General features: G+C 43.3%; 1 protein-coding gene across 1 annotated transcript; it reads left to right on the top strand.

Moving 5' to 3' along the window:
* Positions 1 to 23945: 23945 nt before the first annotated feature.
* LOC308294327 (kelch domain-containing protein 3-like) lies at positions 23946 to 25052 on the top strand (the record flags this gene model as incomplete). The annotated part of the gene is made up of 2 exons (XM_080737056.1): positions 23946 to 24850; positions 24947 to 25052. The coding sequence occupies 2 exons, from the start codon at positions 23946 to 23948 to the stop codon at positions 25050 to 25052; spliced, it is 1011 nt and encodes a 336-aa protein (XP_080593182.1).
* Positions 25053 to 26837: the final 1785 nt, after the last annotated feature.

The raw sequence follows: 26837 nt of genomic DNA, 5'->3' as shown, positions 1-26837 counted from the left end.
GGGTCCGGGACCCCTAGGGGGCTGAGTTACTACAGGGTGGCTGCCAAATCTTTGTCTGATAGGATCATTTACATTAACCATTTGAACCACAGCATCCCTATTCTAAGGACTTTTGCCAAAAATAGCTAGCTGATCTATAAGCCTATAAGCCAAGCTCAACGCCTTGCGGTGAAAGGCGTTGAGCTTGTAGATCAGCTTTTTTTTGGCAAAGAGAGGGGGAAAAAGAGAAGACAAATACAGAGTGAAAGTACGAAGTATTGATGGTTTGATTGCATGTCTAAAAATACACATTAACATGCATGTAATCTATGAAAAGCTTTAATCTGCAACACAATATTATGCAATATATAGTGGGGGTCCCTGCTTCATCTCTCTCTCAGAGAGGGGGTCCTTTGTGCTGAAAGACATTGAAGATCCCAGCTGCAGGGGGTAATAGTTCCCAACATTCATCTGTATAAGTCAGCAGGTATTATCATTATTATCCAACCCTCTGGGTTCACTTTGTCATTTACAATGCATTCTGTCACAGCGTTGCTATGGCACAAAGACACTCTCCAGTGAAACCTGGAGGAATGCCAGCGTGGGTCAGCCCTGCATGCAGGGGTGACGCACCACATTCTGGGCCCTGGGTACAAGGATTCACTGCGTTATTTTGTGTTTTAACTATTGAAAAAATAGCAGATATACAAGCTCACAGCGCGGCACCGAGTGCCGTGCTGTGAGCTTGTAGATCTGCTATTTTTGAAAAATCTTGAACATTTGTGCAAGTCTTGAAAAACCTGTTTCTATGTCAGTGGTGCTCAAACCTTTTCATGTGAAGGACCCCCAAAATGATATGTATTTGGCCACGGACCCCCATCTCAAAATGTTTAGTTTTAGGGATCCCCCAGAAGCAAAATTTGAGTTACAAATGTTTGATAAAAAAATACATACCGGTAGAGAGAGGGCGAGATCATTTAGCGACCTACAACCGGGTCGCGACGTGGTCGGTAGATTTCAGCGACCGGGTCGCTAAATCGACCGACTGGGACAGTAAAACCACCGACCGGGACGCTAGAACCACCGACCGGGACGCTAAAACCACCGACCGGGACGCTAAAACCACCGACCGGGTCGCTAAATCGACCGACCGGGACGCTAAAACCACCGACCGGGACGCTAAAACCACCGACCGGGTCGCTAATTCCACCGACCGGGACGCTAATTCCACCGACCGGGACGCTAATCCAGCGACCGGGTAGGTAAATCCACCGACCTGTGGTCGCTTCCACCGACCACCGGGCTACTAACCCTAACCCTAACCCTAACCTCAGTAACCTTACCTCAGTTAGGCTAACCTGCCACGCAAATCCACCGACCGGTGGTCGCTTCCACCGACCACCGGGCTACTAACCCTAACCCTAACCTCAGTAACCTTACCTCAGTTAGGCTAACCTGCCACGCAACCTCCCGACCGGGTCGCTAAATCACCGACCGCGTCGCTAAATCACCGACCGCGCCGCTAAAGCGAGCGACCGGGTTGCTAAATCGACCGACTGGGGCGCAAAATCTTCCGACCGGGTCACTAGATGTACCAACCGGGTCGCTAAATCTACCGACCTAAAACTGCAGGCAGGTCGGTAGATTTAGGGACCGGGTCGGTCGATTTAGCGGCGCGGTCGGTGATTTAGCGACCCGGTCGCTCGATTTAGCGACCCGGTCGCTCGATTTAGCGACCCGGTCGCTGAAAACTACCGACCACGTCGCGACCCGGTTGTAGGTCGCTAAATGATCTCGCTCCTACTGTACCGGTATATTCAAAGATTTGCACACATATTCACGACTTTTCAAAAATAGCAGATCTACAAGGTCGCAAGGGGGGCACCGAGTGCCGCGTTGCGAGCACTCGGTGCCTTAATTATTTTATACTTAAGCTATTGAAAAATAGCAAAACTATAAAATAATGAAGGCCCCCTCCACCTTGGACAACAGTAACTCAGTCCCATCCCCCCCCCCCCCCCTTGTGACGCCCCTGCCTGCATGTGCTCAGTCTGAGATTGATGAGGCCCTCTCCAACCAAACTGACTCCACATCCAATAAGGAAGCCTCAGTGGACATGTCCGGGTCTTAGTTAAGCATGTTTCCTCCAGGAGAGGAGCTCTGGGATCCCTCTGTCTCCCAGTGTCCCCGGCTCCTCCGTCTGTGTCACGGCCTCTGCTTGCAGAGTCCTACAACTGGCTCTCCAAGCCATTTGTCAAAACCCCTCTGCCCTCATTAAATTATCATGGCCAGAGAGAGAGAGAGAGAGAGACGTCTAGATTCTAGGAAAGAGGGCTTGGAGCGCCCAATCAGACGGATCAGAGTGTCTTGAGACGGAACTGAATAAATAATTGCGGGCTTTCCGCAGAAAGATTTAAGGTCAGGTTTTTTCGATTGAGCTTGATCAAATCGTGCACCGTGAAAGTGTGGCAAAAGGGATGATGTCGAGATCAGAGGTTGTCCAAGGGAACTGTTGTCTGCAATAATTTATTGTCCGGGACCTTTACTATGTACTACAGTGTATGGAAAACCTTTACAAAAACTCCTCTAATAACTATCCTCGAAGGCAGTGGAAACAGAATGTGAATTTTTTCATCACCCTATACGTGCTTTCTAGAATTTAATTAAAATGTGTAATTGATTTATACTGAAGCCAGCCCCCCCCCCCCCACACACACACACTACCCCATCGTTTCAGCTTGCAGAATAATGACACTTATGTAATAGGATGGTCAGCATGAATGGTCTAAAAATGTTTCTTTCAAACAAATGTCGAGATGGAGGGTGGATATTTTGGGATGAGAGTCAAATTGCAGATCAGATGCTCAGCCTAAAATTTGCCATTAGGTGAATGAGGAAGACATTATATGACTGCATATATGTTCCACCTTTATATTTACCATCAATGATAATACTTATACAATACATTATGATATTGTATAGCTTGTATGAGTCTAAATCTCTTCACTAGGCCTGATAGCTATTGTTTTGGTAAAGCATCTTATTATGCTTCAGTTCGTCCTTGAGGCAGCAACAGTATAACTGTGATCTCTGACTAGTGCCTCCTGGCAGAACTACTGTACCACTCACATGAGTGTTGTTGTACTTCTCCCCATGATATCATGTAAATAAAGCATAACCATCACCACCTATACCAGACAGAGAATGTATGGTCAAAAACCTCCTAACTCCACTTGAGCTGTGTTTTGGTAGGTGAGGATAATATAAGAACACAGTCCAAGTCACCATGCAGACTTTGATGACGCAGTGTTGTGTTGTTCTAAAAACGTGTTTTGGTACTGTATTTGTTTCAAAAGTTAATATTTTGGACATATTTGGGTTCTACACAACAGCCAGAGATTTACACTGTTGATCAGAATCAACAGCGTACAGTCTATATTTGACGCGACCCGTTGTGAGCTATTTTAGATCCTTTTGTACACCACTGTATACTGCCCAGCTTTGGTGTCACTACAGACAAGGCAGCATCAGACGTCTCACAGTGGCCTATAATGACTGTATGAGGCTTGCTGTTAAGAGCTCCGAGAAGCTCCAGTGCGAGCCAGATGTTTGTCAGTGTCGGGGTTCCCACCTGCTCTGCTGTACTACGCAACCTTATGTACAGGTTTATGTGTAGGGCATCTGAGTCAGTTAATGACATCATTGCTGATATAACGGACCCACACAGTTCTGTCAGGTTCTCATCTAGACTGTGGAACCATTGGCGCACATGTCTGTATGTCAAACTGAATATTTGGGCTTTGTGCTTTTATTTCTGATTGTTTTATTACTTGTTCTTGTATTGTTTTATTACTTGTTCTTGTATTGTTGTATTGTATTGTAACTGATATGGATCTTCCTGGGTCTGAAATAAAGATTGAATTGAATTGAATTGAATTGAATTGAATTGAATATTCTCTGAGGGTTAGGGTGGGTCATTCATGTGTTCATTGTTCATTGTTAATGTGGCTAAAATCTATTTCCCATTCTTTTATTTTTTCTCCACAGAACAATGCTTTGAGTGGACGAAAATGGAAGCGTAGCAACGTACTGTTTCATGTGAAGGAGGAGTGTCCCACGCTGACACACACGTCTCTGGATCATTGACAAAGCACCTATACTGTAGGTGGGCGCCGGACAATGGCAACACTGGAGTTAGTAGCTAGCAATGACTATAACATCCCCTCCTTGTGAGCACAAAACCTACCATGAAACCTCATGGCAGGGCCAACAGAAGCTCAACCCCGACAAAGACTGCACATGCAGTGACACGTGGAGGACGGCCATATTGCTGCTTACCCAAAGCGCAGCAACGGAAGGAGCGACACACATGCTCATTGACCCACTGTAATACAGTCTGACACAAGGTTTGACGCGTTCCACACGAGCCGGAAGCTGAACTGGATGTACATGTTAGTCGCAAGCATTTGCGCTTGCCTCGTTTGTTTGTTTGTTTGTTTTTCTTTTTTTTTTAAGATTAAGATTTATAGATTCTGTATGGTGTTTATTAAAATGCTGTGTCAGTTTGTGTTCGGTAGCAATTAAGACACAGTTGTGGGTTAATCTATCCAGTGATTTATTTATGTGAAATAGTCAGGCAGTCGTACAAGTGGTCAACATTCTGAACATGTTGTAGTTGAGAGCGATGCTGGGCATCTCACTTTAGGTATATTTTGTTACTTGCGTATAAGCCACAGACACAAGAAATGTCTCTACAGCCCCTAGCAGTGTAATGTGTCCTATGAAACTTGGTCTCCTTTCTACAAACAAATGATCAATTTCTCTATTGTAACTTGCCTGACAAGGACATAATGCCATAAGGGGAAATGTTGTATATCAAAATGTTCTACATTAGGGCTGTCGAGACTTCTCAGCGAAGGAAGACATGGCTATTGGAGACATCGTCAAGTTATCTCATAAAGAATCAGGGATACCTCCAGCAGAGAAACAGCCCAGAAAGTTGGCTTCAACTTCAATCTAAATGAATTCTTAGACAATGATCCCATCAATTGTAACTTAAAAGTGCTCTTGGTAAGCAGTTTGCTTTTTTCCCTTTGCCCAGCTGTCTTCTTATATTGCTAAACAGCTCCATTAGCAATATAATACAAATTAATTTAATTAATTTACACACAGTGGTGTATGTCCCACAGTGGTAACAATAGGTCAGACCAGCCATAACATAAGATGTAAGCCTACATACGATCCCCTTCACTGTCAGCAATAATGTACAGCTTCTTCAAAGGGATTACAATTGCAGGTGAAAGAACATAAGTTTAACATGAGACAACATTAGAGGCCTAATCACTGACAAGTGAAAGAGGCAAGGCAAAGTAAAAGGAACAGACACATCAGAACAACCTACTCATGGCTTCCCTGTCAGCGAGACACTTTGACCAAAAAAGAACAACTATTGCTTTACTGTGTCGTCATCATGCTCACTTTCATGCTAATTGCTGTCAAATACTTTCCCCAGTGGTCCGTAAAACACTGCCTCTTCTGTCTGGTGCGAAAGCATACAGTCGTACAAGGCAGCAGCTGCCGGTGCCAGATTGTGTGTGAAAGCTAGACACAAAGATCCAGATGGAAAGTATATGCAGGTATACAGTAGCAGAAAGGTGCTTGTAAGCTAAGCTCACTGGCAGCTGCCGAGCTGTGTACTGATATTGTGTACGTGCACAGAATTCCTGCATTGGCCCCGTTGAGCGAGTGAGCGAGCGTGCTGCAGTGTCCTTGGCACCGAGAGAAGGGAGAGTGGACCCATTAGCGAGATGGAATATCCCCACACAACTTGGGGGAACATGCTTTAGGCTGTTAGACTCGAGCTACAGAAACACACTATAGGACAAGCTTAGGCATTGAGAACTGGAGTTTTGCAATTGTTTTCAAGAGTGTTCTGTGTCAAGATGGAGGTCAAGCGCCGCAAAGAGGCCCTGCCGCCATCATCCCGCAGTTATCAGCAATGATATTAAAATTTGCTGGAGTTGTTGGAGCGAGTTAATTCGCCCCTTTTCCAATGGCTACGGAGGTTTCATTTGCGTGTTCACCATAGCAGGAGACAGAGTTCTATCCCGTCCAGTCAGTGTAGTGAGACTGAAATAATTGGCCCAAATCACACATACAGTTACATATCCAAAAGTGAGGGGAGAAAAAAAAGAAATGGCAGGGAGCAGAGGACCTTTTTTTTTTTTTTACGGCTTCTGCAATACAAAGGGGATATAATTGGACCTCAAGGCTTGAGATCAGATATGGTAGAGAGCACAAAGTCTATGTTCTGCCTGGTAATAAAGGAATGGGAGTCTCCCTAATCACCAACATACTGTATTGTCGCAAATTCCAAGGGAATAATGGAGGAGAAAAAACACACACATCGCATCTTAGAAATAGTGAGGCACGCTCAAGGCTACCAGCCCGTACCGATATCACTAGAGCAGGCAGGGGTCTTCAGCGTTTTTCAGCCCAAGGACCCCCTATAGTTGAGAGAGAGAGATGAAGCAGGGACCTCCACTACATATGTATGAAATTGTGTTGCAGACTATACCTTTTCATAGATTTGTTCGACAGCACTGTCAGTGTTGGATCCATGTATTTTCAGACACCCAACCCTGTGTACTTGGGCTGCTCCGTTTTCCCACCAAACCCCTTGGATGTAAATAGCAGATCTACAAGCTCACAACGCCTCGCAGCGTGAGGCGCTGTCTGCGAGGCGTTGTGAGCTTGTAGATCTGCTATTTTTTGGCTAAAGTTCTCCTCAGAATTAGCCTGGCGTGGGCCAGACAATATTACTGTGTGGGCAGTTTGCACTGCATGGCAGATTTAGTCTGTTTCCAGGCTACCTCAGAATAGGAATGCTATAGGTTTGGATGTAAAACAAAATATCCTATCACACAAAGATGTGGTGCAGTTACTCTGAGGACCCCCTAGGGGTCCCCGACCCCCTGCTGAAGACCCCTGCACTAGAGTGAGTTAAATTGACATAATAAGGGATCCAAGCCCAGGCTTCTCAAACTGTTACTAATGGCTATACTGTAGGCTCTGTGACGTTTTCTGTTTTTGTCTTGAGCAGTCTCCACTCTTGAGCTGATGTGACGTGTGTAGTAAATTGTGACGGTCAGGGGTGTCACAACAATTACCCTGGGTACAAGCATTCACTGCGGGCCCCCCATGAATGTTCTTCATAGGGGGAGGGGGTTTAACCCATTTAGACTGGGAACGTATGATTACGCATTACTTTGTGCTTTAACTATTGAAAAATAGCAGATATACACGCTCACAGCGCAGCACCGAGTGCCACGCTGCGAGCTTGTAGATCTGCTATTTTTGAAAAATCGTGAAAATGTGTGCAAATCTTTGAATATTTACTCCTATGTTTCTGCTCAAACCTTTTCACGTGAAGGACCCCGTAAATGATATGTATTTGGCCACGGACCCTCATCTCAAAATATTTAGTTCCAGGGACCCCCCAGAAGCAAAATTTGAGTTACAAATGTTCGCATATATTCAAAGATTTGCACACATTTTCACAACTTTTCAAAAATAGCTGATCTACAAGCTCGCAGCGCGGCACCGAGTGCCACGCTGTGAGCTTGTATATCTGCTATTTTGGGCCCTAGTAACTCAGTCCCACTTTTCCCCCCCTTGTGATGCCCCTGGTGACGGTGGCTCTGCCTTCTCTTGCAAAAGGACATGGGCAGGAGAGGACCCACCTGTCTCTCCAGGTTGTCATGGTAACAGTTGCCTTACGGTCAATTAGTCCCCACCTGTACACAGTACACACGCCGACACTTCGTTGTGGTTGATACCTCACCCTCACCCATTAAGACCAAGGAAAGCTTCCGCTTTAATCAATATTTTACCACTTTGGCTATTCAAAAAAAGTAACAGATCTACAAGCTCATAGTGCTACGAGCTTGTAGATCTGCCATTTCTGAAAAAAATGCGTGCAAATCCTTTGAATATAATTATATATATATTTTTAAAGCATTTTTAACTAACATCTTTGCTTCTGGGGAGAGTCCATGGAGATGGGGGAGGGAGGCCAAATACATATAATTTTGGGGGTTCCTTGACATGAAAAATGCTGAGCACCACTGATTTTTTTTTTTCTTTTTCAGAAAACTGTTAAGATTTAGGAGACATTTGTAGAATCTGCCTCAGGTCTTAATGGGTTTATTTTATGCTATTGAAAAATAGATCTGCTATTTTTGAAAAATCGTGAAAATATGTGCAAGTTTTGAATATTTTGACCCGATGCTATTAAATGTCTTCTAAATCCTTCCAAGGTTTTTGAAAGACACATGTTTCTATGTCAGTGGTTCTCAGACCTTTTCATCATGTCAAGCCCAAAATTGCATATTTGGTCACAGACCCCCCCATCTCAAAATATGTTGTTCCAGGGACCCCCCGAAGCAGAGATCTTTTTCAGTTTTTCAAAAGGTCTTAATGGGTTAATGGGTGGTGGTGTGGTGGTTGGTGGTCATGTGCACCGCGTTCTGTCTATGTACTGTATTTACTAGATAGAGTGTTCAGTACGGTTTTGAGTTGAATTGTTATTGCACTTGTTAACTTTGTATCGTTACAACAGGGAAGAAATAAAGTTTTATCTTTTACAGGGTGTTCAAAGTATTTGTGTGTGTGTGTGTGTGTGTGTGTGTGTGTGTGTGTGTGTGTGTGTGTGTGTGTGTGTGTGTGTCATGTTCTCTTTTTGTCTTCGTGATAATTGTTAAAGCTGCAAAATTATTTAGGACAATAAACCATTAGATCCTGCGGTTGGGTATAGGGCGGACCACTGCATATAAGCCAAATGGAATTTACTTGCCTGATTCGGGACAAATGTTAGGGCAATATGGCAAATCATTTCAACAATCCTAGATAGATCTATAACTGTATTGTCCCAAGGGGGAAAATCAGTTGCCCAGAGGCAGCACAGCGATCCTGGTCTCAATCTTACTGAATCTCAAAAAAACTGTGACATACATAAAGTGTAAAAATAAAAATAACATTCAACACTCATAAGTGTCATGTCACAAACAAATAGCAATACTTAAAGCACAACTAAACAATGCAGCGCCAAACAAAAGTGTTCAGAACAGAGTCTACATTAACTCTGCTCCACGCTGGCTAACGGAGAAGGCCAAAGCGCTGTTTTCAACCTGGGTTAAATCGGTGACCACGGCCCCCCACCACCCCATCCCCCAACTTTACATGGAGACACCTTTGTCCCTTTGTCCCCCTCTGAAGCCCCCAGAGACTGCAACCAACCCCCCCTCCCCCACCGACGCCGATGCGAACACCACTTCCATAGACCTCGCCATGAACTTTGCCAGCCGCTTTGTGAAAAGAGGTATTCATATTATGCACTTAAACATTAACAGTTTGTTTGCTAAATATGAACAAATCATGCATATGGTTCACGAAGGTAAGGTCCATTTTCTAACCTTCTCAGAGACCAAACTTGATGACTCTATCACTGACTCTCAGATCGAAATTGACAACTACTCGGTCATCCGAAATGATAGAAACAGATTTGGTGGTGGTGTATGCATGTATGTTCATAACTGTATTAAGTATATCCCCCGCCCTGACCTACAACACAGCTCTTTAGAAACTGTATGGGTGGAAGTGATTCTTAAGAAAGCTAAAAACATACTAATCGGTGCCATCTATAGACCGCCCGACCAAAATGATTTCTGTGAGTTACTGGAGGAGAGCCTTGCACCGGTGGACAATGTTGAAAAATACATTATTGGCGATTGGAACATAGACATGCTTCGTAAAGAAGCTCCTCTATTCAAAAAGTTCAATAAGCTATGTAATCAACAGGGTTTCACTCAGCTCATCACCAAGCCAACTAGGGTTACAGATAACTCTCAAACCACCATAGATCTCATTGTAACCACAGACAAATCTAAAGTCTCCGCGAGTGGGACTATTGAATGTGGTGGTCTAAGCGACCATGATATAATTTACTGCACCCGCAAAATACATAAGTCCAAAGCTGACGGCCACAAAACAGTTGAAGCTAGAAACCTCAAAACCTACTCTAGCGAAGCCTTTAACCACAAACTGGAGAAATCTGACTGGTCCCCAGTACTAGCTAGTACTCAGGTCGATGAAGCCTGGCTAGGCTTTAAATCCATTTTCAAGACTACCCTAGACGAAGTGGCTCCTTTGCGTAGGGTCAGGGTTAAAGCCCGCTCACAGCCATGGTGGAATTCGGAAATCTGTGAATCAATGAAACTCAGAGACAAAAAATACTCTGAGAAACGCAAATATAATCACAAACTCAAAAAAGGCCCCAATAAACACCTTGAAGCCAAATTAGAAATAGTCAGTTTAGAGGCTAATAAACTGAGAAATCGGACAACCTCCTTAATCCTTTCTGCCAAAAAAAACTACTTGGATGAGAAAGTTGAGGAAAACATCCACAAACCACGAGATCTATGGAAGCTATTTAAAACCCAGCTAGGCTGTGGTGCTAAACTCAGATCCATAGCCAGCAACATATCCATCCAAACTCCCATAACCCTCCTCACTGATAGTCTTGATGTAGCCAAAAATCTCAACATCTACTTCACCTCCATGGCCAAAAATCTGGTCAATAAACTGCCCGCTCCATCTGGGCTGTTTGGTGTTAGGCACATCTTGAAATTCTACAGGAACCTTGGGGTATGCAAAGACAACTTTAAACTTGCCACGGTGACAACTGATGAAGTGTTTAAAAAACTGCGCACCCTACCTCAATTCAAGGCCGCTGGCCATGATAAAATAGCCCCCAAATTTCTCATAGACTCAGCTGCCACCATTGCCCCAATCATTACCCATATTATTAATCTATCTATCAAGCAGGGTTATGTCCCCCAGGACTTCAAATTAGCCAAGGTAATCCCCCTGCACAAAAAAGGCAGTAAACTTGACCCTGGCAACTACAGGCCAATCTCAATCCTTAGTTCCATCTCTAAGGTAATGGAAAAAATTGTCTATGAACAGGTGGCTAAATATCTTGAAGAGAATAAACTGATCTACGAGTTCCAGTCTGGCTTCAGAGAGTCCCATTCCACAGATACATGCCTCATCTATTTGAATGATTACATCAAACGTGAAATTCACGATGGCAAATATTGCGGCATGGTCATGCTGGACCTCCAGAAGGCATTTGACACCGTCGATCATTCTATTCTGATTGAAAAACTCAAAGCTATTGGTCTTGATAGCACAGCAGTGAGATGGATGCACTCTTACTTGGTGGGGAGGGAACAGATGGTGGAAGTCAACGGAACCCTGTCCCCCCCCCTCCCAGTAAACTGTGGAGTACCTCAAGGGAGTATACTAGGACCACTGTTGTTCTTAATATACGTAAACGACATGTCATCTGCTTGTGACTGCAATCTGTTTCTGTTCGCGGATGACTCGGCTCTCCTAGTCTCAGGCAGAGACATATTGCAGGTTGAAAAGGCCCTTAACTGTGAACTTAACAAGATCTGCACCTGGCTCAATGACAACAGACTCTCAATTCACCTAGGCAAAACTGAATGTATCCTCTTTGGATCTAGTCAGAAACTTAGCCTAGTTGAGAACTTCACAATTAAAGTAGGTGACACTGTGATAGAAAGAAAAAACCACATCTGCTACCTGGGTTGCATCCTGGAGGCTAACCTATCCAGTGAAAAAATGACCACCAAGGTAATCAATAAAGTCAATCAACGAATTCGCTTCTTGCAAAGAGTTGCCCCGCTGATCAATATTAAATCCCGAAAGACACTAGGAGGTGCTCTTATTGGGCCCCTCATTGATTACGGAGTCCTTGTCTGGTATCGCGACGCCCCAGCTGCCTTAATAGTGTGGTACGATGTGTACTTCCGTAGGATTTTTGTGCCAAAATTGATTTTTTTGCAGATCCTGGTTCTATAGAGTCCAAACTATGAGAAAATGATGGGTGCCAACTTTTCCGGACCCCCGCCCCCTTTCTGGGGGTCATCTAGTTTGGGACCTCCCAGAACAGTACGCCAGACAGTTAATGTCCAATTTTCTTCTGTTTTGTAGGTTTTAAAACATTCTGAGTTCATTTATTACACTTTTGAAGCAGACAGAATAACCTTTCTGACTTTTGGTTGGGGTCTTTCCTCACCTGGGACCCCCCCCAGACGTCCCCCTGTGCCTATCTCAGTAATCGCTCTGCTCCTGCTCCAGAAAAATGTCATATTAGATCATAATTGAATAAATGTTTTTTGTAGCTGGGCTCTAAAAACAAAAATGAGTAGTAGGCAAATACCAAGGGTCTTCCACAGGGGCTTCGGGACCCCTAGGGGGTCCTCAGAGTTACTACATAGTGTACTTCTAATGATTTCTTTGGCTGAACTTTAATTTTTTACTGATTTGGCTTTTATAGGGACCAAACTGTCAGAAAATGATGAGTGTCAGATTTTCCTGACCCCTGCCCCTTTTCTGGGGGGTCATCTATTTTAGGACCTCACAGAACAGTATGCCAGCCAGTTAATGTCCAATTTATAATATTAGAGCTGTTTTGAAGGTTTTAAAACATTCTAAGTTCATATATTGCACTTTTGAAGCAGCCAGAATAACCTTTCTGACTTTTGATGGGGGTCTTTTCTCACCTGGGACCTGGGACATTACAGTCCTTGCTGGGCTCCTGCTCCAAAACAGTGTCAAATTAGATCATAATTGAAGCATAAAAGCTTTTGTAGCTGGGCTCTGACAACAAAAATGAGTAGCTAATACCAGGGGTCTTCCACAGGGGGTATGGGAGGTGTCCTCAGAGTTACTACAGGGGGCCAGCCAAATCTCTGGTCACCCCAACCTCCCAGTCAGCCAAGACATCTGACTGGAAAATACCCCCCACTCTCTGAATTCCATCCATTTTCTTCAATTGGTGGAAGCTCAGGGCAATTTGTCAGGTATAATTTATACTGCATTGTGACGTAGTTGGCATGGAGGATATGTGGTAGTAGTGCAGCTCCAAGTTCTTTGATTGAAATCCCAACCCATTACCCTGCATTATCACAGATGCAGGGTTGTTGGACCAAAGTGCTCCAATGACTCCAATGTTGATGGAAATAAGTAAGCCTTGCACAGCCCTGAGGCTCATAGGGCAGGAGTCTATGTCCTGTTTCTGTGAGGCAGCTTGATGTACATTAAGTACCCCTGGACAGTGGACATAATAATAGTTTGTCACAGAGACATACCCCAATCCAGCCTTTGATGCTGAGGTCATACATTCAAGATGTATGGCAAGATGTGTGTGTGTGTGTGTGTGTGTGTGTGTGTGTGTGTGTGTGTGTGTGTGTGTGTGTGTGTGTGTGTGTGTGTGTGTGTGTGTGTGTGTGTGTGTGTGTGTGTGTGTGTGTGTTCTGCGTGTCCGCTCTGACATCACACTGACTTCACTGTGATGGCACACTAACAGAATCCCTTTTATGACCATATATGGAGTTCCTTGATGTCTTCAATATTAAGCCCATATCTAACAGGACTTCATATGGGAATATGAAGTCCTGCCACCCTAACAGAATCCATAGATGGCCAAGACAGCCCATATCTGTGACTGTGTGGCTGGTTCTATAGACAGGGATCTCCATGTATGGGCATAAGGGTATGATGTAAGTTGTCATAGACATCATAGGACTTTCACATAACAAATAACTGAGTCAGCATGTTTGGGCTCTCATAGCATATCTCCATATACAGTACATGGATCTCCATATATGGGTACCAGGGGTCTCCATATATGGGTAACTGGTCCGATATACATCACTGGCCAGATGGCAAAGAATTGGCGCCCTGAGGCATCTTACTAGTAAATAATACTGAGAATACTAATACAGTTTCTAATATTATTCAAAAATAGATAGCAAATTGCAGAACTGGTTGCAAGAATAGGGCCAAAACTGAAATAGCCGTTTGGCTGGCCCCCTGTAGTAACTCTGAGGACACCTGGGGGTCCCGGACTCCCTTTGGAAGACCCCTGGTATTAGCTACTACAGGTACAAAAGCTTTTATGCTTCAATTATGATCTAATTTGACACTGTTCTGGAGAAGGAGCAGAGCAAGGACTGTATTGAGTACTGAGATAGGCTCAGGGGTCATTACAGGGGTCCCAGGTAAGGAAAGACCCCCACCAAAAGTCAGAAAGGTTATTCTGGCTGCTTCAAAAGTGCAATATATGAACTTGTTTTAAAATCTTCAAAACAACTCTAATATTATGAAAATTGGACATTAACTGGCTGGCATACTGTTCTGGCATACTGTTCTGCGTCCTAAAATAGATGACCCCCCAAGAAAGGGGGCAGGGGTCAGGAAAATCTGACACCCATCATTTTCTGAAAATTTGGTCCCTATAAAAGCCAAAGCAGTAAAAAATACATTTTAGCAAAGAAATCCTTAGAAGTACACTTCGTATCACACTTGTAGTAACTTTGAGGACCCCCAGGGGTCCCGAACCCCCTGTTGAAGACCCCTGGTATTTGTTACTACTTATTTTTGTTTTCAGAAAAAAACTTTTATGCTTCAATTATGATCTAATATGACATTGTTCTGGAGCAGGAGCAGAGCGAGTACTGAGATAGGCACAGGGGTCCGTCTAGGGGGTCCCAGGTGAGGAAAGACCCCAACCAAAAGTTAGAAAGCTTATTCTGGCGGCTTCAAAAGTGTAATAAATGAACTCAGAATGTTTTAAAACCTACAAAACAACCCTAATATTAAGAAAATTGGACATTAACTGGCTGGCGTACTGTTCTGGGAGGTCCCAAACTAGATGTCCCCCAGAAAGGGGGCGGGGGTCCGGAAAAGTTGGCACCCATCATTTTCTCATAGTTTGGACTCTATAGAACCAGGATCTGCAAAAAAATCAATTTTGGCACAAAAATCCTACGGGAGCTGTTTTGTGGACGCATCGTACCACACTATAAAGCTAAAGCTCCAAACAGCCCAAAACAAACTAATTAGGGTTGTGCTTGGTCTCCCTCCTCTGACCCACCTTACCGAGCATCACCACGAAAGCGTGGGGTGGCTCAAAGTAGCTGACAGAGTACAGCATCTTGCAATGGGCCTGGTGTACAAGATACACTACACCTCCAAGATTCCCATGTACCTGACAAACTACTTCTTAAAGGTCAAGGATGTTCACGATCATAACACCAGAGGCAGCTCCACTAATCATCATCAGCGTAGATTTAACACTAAACAAGGCGCTAACTCGTTCTCCTGCTATACCATCAACATGTGGAACGCCCTTCCACAAGCCCTAAAGGAGAGCAAATCCCTAGCCTCCTTCAAAATTGGTATGAAAAGTCACCTTCAGACAGCAGCTACCCGTGACTTGTAAATAGACTAAGCCCCCATGCTCCCCCCCCCCTTTTTCTTTGTATTCTGCCTTTTGTATTTGATGTTATGCTTTTGAAACTGATATTATCCTAGATAAAGTACTATGTTCTATCCGTCTGTCTTTCAATGTTATATGAGATACTTAAAGTGTGGTTCCTGTGGAAATAAGCCTCGGCTTTCTAGGATCTCCTTTTAGTTGACCTTGTACCAGTGATTTGTACTGTCATGAAACTGTACTTTTTTCTATTGCAAACTTCTAATAAATTCTTCAATCAATCAATCAATTCATAACAGTCAATGCTCCCAGGGCTCTGGCGCTTCAGTGCGTTCAGCACACCGCCGCGCACTACTAGCTCTGGTCCATAGCGGCCGTTAGGAGCTCTCTTTAACGGACCCTGAGGTTAAAGGACCACCTCTGGGACAACCAGATCTTATTTTATTGTTGTTTGGGACACGATCAACACAATTTTTGTGTTCAATCTGTGTTTTTAGATATTTATGCTACAACTGGTCATATGATGCTTTGTAGCATGATATTGCATCATCTCATGCATCATATGCTGATCGTGTCCCAAACAACAATAAAATAAGATCTGGTTGTCCCAGAGGTGACGTTCCTTTAAGGGTGTGCACCCTCTCGTCTGTACTAAAAATAAAATGTACAGTTTCTCTACTCACCAAAACAAAGACGGTTTTATGGAGATAAAGGCCTACTTTCCTTAGTGGGTTAGGGTTAGGGTTAGGGTTGAGCCCCCACCTCACGTATAAAATACACGTTTTAACCAGGAAAGAAACAATTTCACCAGAAGGCAAAATCTGCACAATGGAGTTTTCTAACATCAACAAGCTCTGTAGAGGGCGCGTAAACATCCAGTGAAATATTTATTTTCTGCCCAAAAAGTGCATTTAAGAGGTAGGATGGGGGGCTCAGAGTGTTGCCACTTAGGAAAATAGGCTTTCACCATCTTAGAACCGACTTTGTTTTGTTAAGTAGCGAAAGAGTACTGTTTATTTTTTATTACAGACGAAAGCCTGAGCAGCCTGGGCTCACTGAAGGTCTAATCGGTGACATAGCGTTATGGAGAACTGACAGATCTCCAAACGCTATGGACCAGAGCAACACGTCTTTCTTTCCAACTTCAGTCTCTACTCTTTACTGTTAGGCTGTCAGTGCACAGCTCGGATAGAGACTCACAATCATACATTCAGTGCTGATTCTCAAGTGCAAACAGCCAACAAGCCCATAGCCAATTAGCCTATAATGGTTGAGCATTAAATCACCTCACCATTCATTATTATGTCGCCAGAAAGTGTATTTTATTTGACGACAATACAACAGTCTGTGTGCAGATTGTGTGTAGCTACAGTTTAGAGCACAAAGCTCTACTGTAACCAGTTGAGATCATTAGACTCACCTGCTGCCTGCCACAGGGGTTGAAAGAGAACGCAGACGTCGCAGACACACTTCCAAGTTGTCTAGACTACATTCATTGTGTCATAATTGCTTAATTCTTATCCAGTTTGAAGTTGTATCCACTTCTTGTGTTTAATCCCAGTCTGTCTGACAGTGTCTGTTGTTGTGTTTAGCATTGTGTGAAATGTCAAATGGATACAAAAATCGGACTTCGCGGAATTCCTACAACTGGGAGGCTTTCAAAATAACAGACGGGAAGAGACTGACTGACTAAGTGACTATTCAATAATAGCCTAGCCCTGCAGGCTGCAGTTTAATCTGACACTACTAGCATATCGTACGAATTATGTGAATTGTTGAGGGGGAAAAATATATAATAAAAAAGAAAAATCACACCCGTGTGAACTGAGCGGTGGTTTACCCACCAACCGGTTTCAAGCCTCCACCGTTGTGCTTAGGTTCACCGGGAAATACTCGGTCGCCATTGTTTGTTTGTGAGTGTGTGTGTGTGTGTGTGTGTGTGTGTGTTTGTGTGTGTGTGTGTGCGCGTGCGCCCTCATTGCTACCCGTGTGTGTGTGTGTGTGTGTGTGTGTGTGTGTGTGTGTGTGCGCGTGTGTGTGTGTGAGAGAGAGAGAGAGAGAGAGTGTGTTGTCTGCCTGCCCTGCTCAATAGCGCCCCTCCTTTAACGTGTGTGTGTGTGGGTGGTCTGTGTGTGTGGTCAGGAGAGGTATGGCAGGCGACAGACATACACGGCAGGCGACAGACATACACGGCCAGCCAGTAACATCTTGAAAGCGAATCACAGGAGCGGCGGGACCACCGCTCAAAAAGAAAAAAAAGGTTTATTTTTATTTTTAATATAATTTACGTAGGGCCCTGCAGACGGCGGCCCCTGGCGCTTAAAGACCCATTGAAATGGCTATTTTTGGGTATTTTATTTTGAAGTATCAGTCTGAAAAGGAAGCCTGTGTGTTTCTGAACCAATCAGAAGGGACCAGCCCTTCAGGCGATGGGATGTAAAATCTGAGTCATGTGACGCTCAGGGCTCTATTATGATCCAGGTCTTATGCCTTATGCCTTAACTTATTTGCCTTTTTTTACTATTTTGAAAAACATTTTTAAATACTTCAAATGCTGATCTACATATGCACGTTGTGAGCTTGCAGATCAGCTATTTGAAATATAAAAAAGAATATGTCTATATAGTAAAAAAAAGGCAAAGAAGTTAAGGCATAAGGCATAAGACCTGGATCATAATAGAGCCCTTAATGTTTTGTTTGTAGCCCTCAGTAGCAAGGCAAAGAGACACGACCAGGCTGCCACAGGAAATAATTAAGAATGGCCTAGGGACCTTTGATATAAAAATACACAAAAAGTGTTTATTTTCTATTTTTTTGGCATCTAGTGTTAGGAATGCCCATATGATTACTATGGATAAGCTCTAAAAGTGTGAAAAATGTATTTTTCATTTCAATGGGTCTTTAAGCTCCAGCCCAGGTAGTTCCATTGTTAATCGGGGCCTGATTGTTCCAGTTGAGTTAGCTAACAGTCCTGCACAACAAAACACCGACTTACCACAGCTCACATCCAGAATTGAGTGAATCATATTCAGCATCATACAGTGTAACACTTCAATGTCCTCAGTCCTCTTTAATAAAAAATAAACCTTGCATTTAACACGCTCATGAAGAGCTAACATCCTTTAAGTACACACGTAATGCTACAGTGAGTTTGTACATTAATTCTTGGGTTAATGCGGTGTACCTTAATAAATACTTTATGTATTTATCTTGCTGCAACAAAGCTATTGCAAAAAAGAGTGCAAGGGAACCCTTATTAAGCCTACAGCTAGAAGTTCTGATGGCTCATAAGATGGAGGGAGTCATCAAGACTATTTAATAGTCCCCAAGTGCAGGGGTCATCACCATGTTGGCTTGCTGTGGACATTATTGTTGTCCACTCAATGAGTGGACAGGTCTGTAACTCTGAGAGTGATTTTGTACACTCTCAGAGTTAAGGGGTAAATGGTAAATGGTGCATTTATATAGCGCTTTTTATCCAAAGCGCTTTACAATGTGCATTACATTCACCCATTCACACACACATACACCGGTGGCGGTGGAAACCATGAAAGGCACCAACCAGCTCACCGGGAGCAACTTGGGGTTCAGTGTCTTGCCCAAGGACACTTCGACATGTAGACAGGAGAAGCTGGGATTTGAACCGCCGACCCATGGATCATTGGCCAACCCAACTCTACCTCCTGAGCTACAGCCACCCACAGGGGTCCTTGCAGACCGTTAGAACTAGATGGACCAGTTCTCATTTGAGAACCAATAGTAGTGGACTCCATGTACGGACATATTTATGATTTTTTTCCTTCTTTTTAATACGTGTTAAATAGCTCTATTCTGATTGTAATAATTGATATAGAGTGTCTGTTCAGTAACAGGAGTCTCTGTGCCTCTCCAGCTCTTTAGTAAATAGAAAATGCATTTTTAGGTTGCAATATATCATTTATTATACAATCAGGAAAGAGAATTTGAACAGAATACAGATTAAACTAGTGAAGTGATGGAAACAACGTAAACTGCAACACTATAAACATTTTTTAAATTACTTTTTCTATTGATTACTCACACCATGGAGACTTGTATTCATGGATATCATTTGTATTGGTCGCATTCCTAAGACTACAATTTGATTATAGTAAATTTACCCTCATTGATTCCGGATGGATCCGGAATCTATTGTCTTAGGAGTGCGACAAAAAACAAAACATATTATTGAACTCAAGTCTCCATGGCGTGAGTAATCAATATAAAAAAAAACATTTTGTGGGTGAACTACTCCTTTAAGCTGATAAATGGGTAGGCCTACTCTCTCCTGATTGGCTGAAATTGTGTACTAGAGAGAACTAGAGAGACAGTACAGGAGTACAGGGATTACTATCAGAACTCTACCTTTAATTGTGGCGGCCTTTAGTATGACAACCCAAAATGTTTCTCGTGTGAGGAGCCATCATTAAGTCTATAAGAATGACAGGGGCAGTGTGGAGGCACGACAGAGACGGGCAGAGTCAGACCAGAGATGTCACGCCTCAGCACCTTTGTTTTAAAGAAGACACCTGCCACAGTTCGATAGTGTAAAGGTTCAACGCACCCGACGGTGACGTGCCTCGAGATTGAGTCCTCAAGATAACTTTTGAGCATCTCTAACAAGCTCCTCCTCAGTTCGCATCTGTCTATCATCAACTGTACCTCCACCACACAGTGTCGCAGTGGTGGAAAGTGCAAGTTTACTCAAGTACAGTACAATTTCTTCTACTTTACTGCAGTGTTTCCAATTTGCTGTACTTCAATACTTTTACTTCAATTATTTGACAGCATTTACTTACTTTGTTGATTATTATTACAAAACATACATTAACCACTTTAGCTCTGTATACATTTCGGCCATTTGAAAATAGATAATCTACAAGCTCACAATGCGTCGCAATGCACTGCTATATTTTCAACAGATTTTTATACATTTTATATACATTTGAAGACTTGTGAAATGGGACATTCCGCATAATGAGAACTTTCTACTTTTGGTACATTAGGTACATTTTGATACCAACACTTTTACTTTTACTCAAGTCAATTTTGAACTCAAGCGTATTTCTGCATTGCTACCGTATATTGACACTTTTACTCCACAAACAGCACAGAACAAACTGATTAGGGTCGTGCTTGGTCTTCCTCCTCGGGTCCACCTTACCGATCATCACCTCGAAAGCGTGGGGTGGCTCAAAGTAGCTGACAGAGTCAGCATCTTGCAATGGGCCTGGTGTACAAGATACACTACAACTCCAAGATACCCATGTACCTGACAAACTACTTCCTAAATGTCAGTCCACGATCACAACACCATGAGGCAGCTCCACTAATCATGTTCAACGTAGATTTAACACTAAACAAGGCTCTAATTCGTTCTTCTGCTATAGCACCAACATGTGGAACGCCCTTCCGCAAGCCTTAAAGGAGTGCACATCCTAGCCTCCTTAAATTGGTATGAAAAGTCACCTTCAGGCGGCTGCTACTCGAGACTTGTAAACAGACTAAGCCCCCATGTTTCCACCCCCCCCCCCCCTCTTTTTTCTCCCCTTTTTCTGCTTTTGTAATTGATGTTATCCTTTTTATGCTTTTGTATTTGATGTTATCCTATGTAAAGTACTATGTTCTATCCGTCTGTCTTTAAATGTTATATGAGATACATAAAGTGGTTCCTGTGTAAATAAGCCGTAAAGCGTACTAGGATCTTCTTTTAGTTGACCTTGTACCAGTGATTTGTGCTGTCATGAAACTGTACCTTTTTCTATTGCAAACAGCTAATAAACTGTGTCTGTCAAACTGCTAATTCAATCAATCAAAAACCACTGCATGTGGTCCTTCTGTCATTTATTTCCGCTTTTCCTCCACCTCTCTGTATCAGTTATCTGCTGCTGTTCTGGCCCATGACTTATACAGTACGACACCTACTGTAATTGCTGCCATTCATCACCACCAGTTGTTTGATCTCAATATCCTGCTATTATCGAGGAAGCGGATATAGGGCCACATTTCTGCCGACGTTTATCCATTAAAACACAATCGCATCTAGAAGCAGTGTTCCTTGGTATTCTGGGGGTTATGACTTATTAAGCAGCAAAGTACAAATCAAATACCATTTTGTGGTCAGATACAAGGTCGGTGGAAAACTCATCATAGCCTTTTTTGAAGAACAGGCCCAGGCGGTTCATCTTCCACAAGTCAATTTATTGGGAAGAAAGAGAAAATTATATTGTTACACGCATCATTAGGACGTCCTCACTCAGTGACCGCGGAGTCGAGTGTCCTCTGTGCCTTCTTGCCATTTCTTATATACGTAGTGGTTGCCACGCCACTCTCTGTGAGTGTGCCTTGTCATCCAAGGGTTGAGTCATGAGTCACTGTTCGAAGACAGTGGTCTCATCACAATGGCAACTAACCATATCTCCTTAATTTAACCAACAGGCATTCTTGTGTAATCCCCTCACAATCCGGGCCTGCAACTTGTCTGTACCTGCTCAGATGGCTTTTTAGAACTATATGTATGACCTACCTATTATCTCTCTTTTTGTTAGTTGCACTCCTTGGATCCAGAGTTTATTAGACCTGTACCTGCATTCGTGAAGTAGTAGCACTTCTCAGCTAATATAAGGGTTATCTAATACTTAAACAGAAACAATTTTTTACAATATGGCTGCCACACAACAGACTCCAGACAACAGTCTGGACAGCTTCACGGCCCTCACACCTTCTGTTATAGTGGTCTGCCAGCCAACCGGTATCATATTTGGTCACGAATGTCAACCAAAACTCCATATGGTAGTGGAAGCGGATATCTTTTGAGTGGATCGTCATGAGTGGATAAGGATTTATTTTTAAATTACAACTCCAAGACTCCGTGTGCATCTTTTGAGCCCTCCCGCGAGCAAATCGGAGCGACATGGAATATTCTATGATTTTTCAAAGGTTGGTGAAATTCTCTCAGAAAGTGTGGCTGGGAAGTTGAAAACAATAGTCAAGTCCTCAATATCCAGATGGTTGACAGATAAAAACTGTAGTATTCAGATAGGGAGCCCCAGTTCCAAAAAATATGGTCACCTATCCTGCGCCTATTAGAGTCCCTGAAAAGAGCAGACAGTGCTTAGTCGCCCCCTAGGGTCACCTGCTAACTTTTACTGATTAATTACAATGTGTGATTACCCTGAATGCTGTTCGCCTATCTCCGGGGACGCGTGCCGCCATCAGCCATTTGTTTGTTTTGTTTTTTCTTTCCTTTCTTGTCTGTATTGTCATTATTGCTGTTGTATTATTTAAGGTTTAACTGTCAGGTTTGTTTTTATTGTTTATATATGTATATTCGACTTTTGTAATGTTATAAGGTTTTTTTCTACTTGTCATATGGTCCAATTTGTTTTTGTCATCATGTTTGTTCTCCATATCTGCTATGGACGATATGTCTTTAAAAATGAAAAATACTAATAAACAGATGTAAAAAAAAAAAAAAAAAAAAAGAAACTGTAGTATTACTCCGGTCGTGTGACTTTTGATATAAGGCTTGCCTAGCCTGTCTGCAGAAGCGTGAGCAAGTTGTATACTGTATACTGTATAAGTTGTATACTGTATAAAAAGGGGTATTTACCAGTGATGGAAAAAGTATTACATTTTTGAATGGTGCTCCTGGAAGGAGCTAAGCTCCAACATCTGGCTTTGCCCGGGACGTGAAGCTTGGCCTTCATCTGGCCTACATCTTGGCACAAAGCGCTCAAAGTTTGTTGTACGCTCAGGGTCACATTGGCCAAGCTTTGCGGGACACTTAATGAAATGAACTCATAAATAGCACCGCTCACTTCACACAAGGTGTGATTTCTTTTTTACCTAAAGTATCAATATCAAAACAGCAATGTTGAAACACTGTTACAAGTAAAAGTCTGGACTTAAAAATGTACTTGAGTAATAGTGGCCTACAAAAGTATCTGCATCAAAATGTAGTTATACCAAAAGTAAAAGTAGTCATTTGCACATAATATGTGCAAATTTATTATGCAGAATGTCCCATTTCACAAGTTTTCACCCCAAAATCCCAAAATAGCTGATCTGAGGGGGGGGGGGGGGGAGGTCACACCTGTGTGGAGTGAGCGGTGCTGATGATAGACTCACAGGACTTCATATCATATTGACCAATCAGAAAAGGGAAATAAGCATACGTAATGGGGGTGCTGATTTTGCATGGACGGAGTGGTTAGCAGCACCGCCCAAAAACAGATACGCTAAAGAATTAAAAGCAATAAAACACTAACAATAACACAAGCTGAAGTTGAAGTCAGCCACAGAGAAAGCCCTGTCGTCGCCCCAGGTTTCGGAGCCTGGTCTTGGGGGGCTTCCAGGAGGCCGGCATCGCTGGACCTGAGGGAACAGGACGGAACATGCAGCTTGAGGAGCTCAGAGAGGTAGAGAGGAGCCTGGTTGTGGAGTTCCTTATAGGTGTTAAGCGTTTTCCCCATCATCTTTGCCAATTGGTCAAGCTTTACGTGACGCTTGTGCTGCATGACTGTGCGGTTTATGAACATTATTACTGTGCCTTTAGTTGACAGTGTTGCTGCAGTGGAACATGTTGCGCTGGACCGCACACCTGGAAGGGCCGAATATACACCTTCCTGCTGCTGTGGCAGTGGGAACCAAGCTGTATTCGTTTGGAGGGTACCGTGACAAGATCAAGGGTCAAATCGAGGTGCACATCTTCAACACGGTGTCGTTGCACTGGAGGACTTTGCCACCGGTGACGGCCGGAGGAAGAAATCCTCCCCTCGAGGTTCCCTCCATGCGCTACGGCCACACAACCGTGCTGATAGAGTACGTCGTCTACATCTGGGGAGGGTACAACTACACAAAGAACGAGTACTGCAACATTCTTTATGCGTTCGACGTCGACACCCACAGGTGGTTCGAGCCCGCGGTTTCGGGGACGGTTCCGGGTGCAAAGAGCGCCCACTCCGCCTGTGTCCTGGGGAAGGCCATGTATATCTTTGGGGGATACAACAAGGACACTAGATACACCAATGACATCTATAAGTTGGACACCACCACATTAGTCTGGACCTTGATTAACACCAGCGGTACTCCGGCACCTTATTCCTTATGTCACTCCGCGACCATCATCGGGAAAAAGATGTTTGTGTTTGGTGGCCGTGGCGAGGAGGGCGAGGACCATTACAACAACATCAAAGTGTTTGACACAGAGACCAACCGTTGGCTGAGCACGCCTTCTCCGCGGCTCCTTCCAGCAGGGCGCGGGGGTCATTCAGCCTTTGTCTACAACGGAGAGCTGTACCTATTCAGTGGCCACAACTTTCAACTGGAGGAGAGCTTCAATGATCTGTGGAAATTCAATCCGGGAACGTTCTCCTGGAGGAAGGTGGAGCAGAAGGGGAAAGGCCCTCCCTGGATGTATAGGATGTGCTACTGCATGGTGGGAGACTGTGTCATCCTCTTTGGGGGATACTCACCTGATGACCTGTACATCTTAGACTTAAGTCCTAGTCTGAATACATTGTCGAAGCTAGCAGTTATCCAGTACGGTCTGGAGCAGTCTGAACTCCCACACGGTGTCAGGTGGGAACTGGCGGCCATGACAGCCAAGAGCAGGGCCATGACCAGTAAGGTGGAGGAGACAACCAACAGCAAAGGGGAAAAAAGACCAGCTGAAGAAAGAAAATAGACGACAACGGAACGAGTTCCAGGCAGTGGAACAGAAGGAAAAGAAAGACGAGGAGATTTTGCCACCCCTTACCAAGGCCTCCCTTTATGGAGATGGGAGAGGAAGCAGAACACAGGAATGTGCTCAGTGATACCCAACCAGAACTAAGTAGCATCATAAAGGACAATAAAGAACTATACAACAGTAGCTGCCGGCAGACATTTTGTTTGTGATTTGATGAGGGGAAAAGGCAAAGGAATTATGGAAGACTTCAGGAAACAGTTATTTCTAAAGGAGAACTGAGAGTGGGAGAGTAAAGCGGCTGAAAGGAGAAGACTTTTGTGTTTTATTTTATGTATATTTTTTTATGTAATCTATTTATTTGTTTGCCTCTTTTTATTTGACTTCCCCGGAAAAGTTCTGCCCTTTACAGAATCTTATATTTCCATTTACAGGACCCTGGTGGCTCCAGTTTCAGCTGACCAAAGGCCCTGGGAATGGTCCATAGACGGTTAGTTGTCCTTCAAGGCATATGGTATTGCAGCGATCACTCAATCCTGTAGGTTTTCTGTGGAAATTTGATCAATCAATCAATCAATCAATCAATCAATCAATCAATCAATCAATCAACCTATCTAAGATGTCCCCAATGTAATCTGTTAAAATAGCATCAAAATCTTTAACCACCACATTCACTTATTTTATAGTTCAGATCTTTTCAAATGGGGGCCAATTACTGGAGCCTCTTGTAGATCTGCTATTTTCAAATATATTTATAGATTTTATACATTTGAAATGTTATAAAATGGGACATTCTGCACAATGAGTATACGTACTTTCTACTTGTTGTACTTTACTGAAGTAAAAAAAATGTGAGAACCATTTCCACCACTGCTTTTCACCTGATAAAGAGGAACGTGCTACCCCTCCTCACTATATGTAATTGTTTTAAACTACATTTTCTGTTATGGTTTTATTTTTCTGTCTGTCTTTTACATCTGTGTTCATGGGTTGCATTTGTTCTACGCCAATCAGAACACCTGTGTTGGTCCTCAACATGCATGGCCGGTGAAGGACTAAAAATGCAACCCTGTTGATTTGTTTGTGTGCAATGTCGACAGCATTGCACCCCGCCACTCCGACATGTCTCCTTTCCGACATGTCTCCATTCCGACACTAACCCTATCTCTAACCCTTACCCTAAACTTAACCTCTATGGAAGTGTCGCCACTCCGACAATAAGAAGTCAATTTCGGAGTGGCGACATGTCGGAATGGAGAGCGACACCCATGAGGGTGAACCTCAATGCTATTTTCGAGAATAGACAAAAGTTTCAATCAATAAATGAAAAGTAATTCATTCATAATTACCATGGCACTGATATAATTCTGAGATCCACAATTCAATCCATCTTTGCTTTGTTTGTTTATTTGGGAGGGACAGATCGTTGTTCATGAGCATGGTAAACAAAACGACATACAGTAGAGTTGAGGATGCAGTTTAAATATGTCAGAGGTAACCAGATATATTACAAAAAGAAACAGACACATGTTCCTGCCATGTAACATCAGACAATGAACAATACAGCAATGTAAAGTGCAAAGGAATGCATAGAACCAAACTCTGCGTCTATGTTAGACTAAAATAACATCACCTCAATAACGAGCCAACAATGTTTGCAAAAGCAATAGCATTTGCTTTCATAACAGCTTGAAACAAATATGATGTATAATTACAGTGAGAGGGATACAGCAGTGTGAGGGAAGACGAAGGACTTGGTTTGATCAGATCATCCTCATCGTTATC

This window comes from Nannobrachium achirus (genome assembly GCF_963921795.1).
Source record: "Nannobrachium achirus genome assembly, chromosome: 11".
Taxonomy (NCBI): domain Eukaryota; kingdom Metazoa; phylum Chordata; class Actinopteri; order Myctophiformes; family Myctophidae; genus Nannobrachium; species Nannobrachium achirus.
The sequence above is the reverse complement of the archived record's forward strand: the minus strand, read 5'-3'. Positions and strand labels throughout refer to the sequence as shown.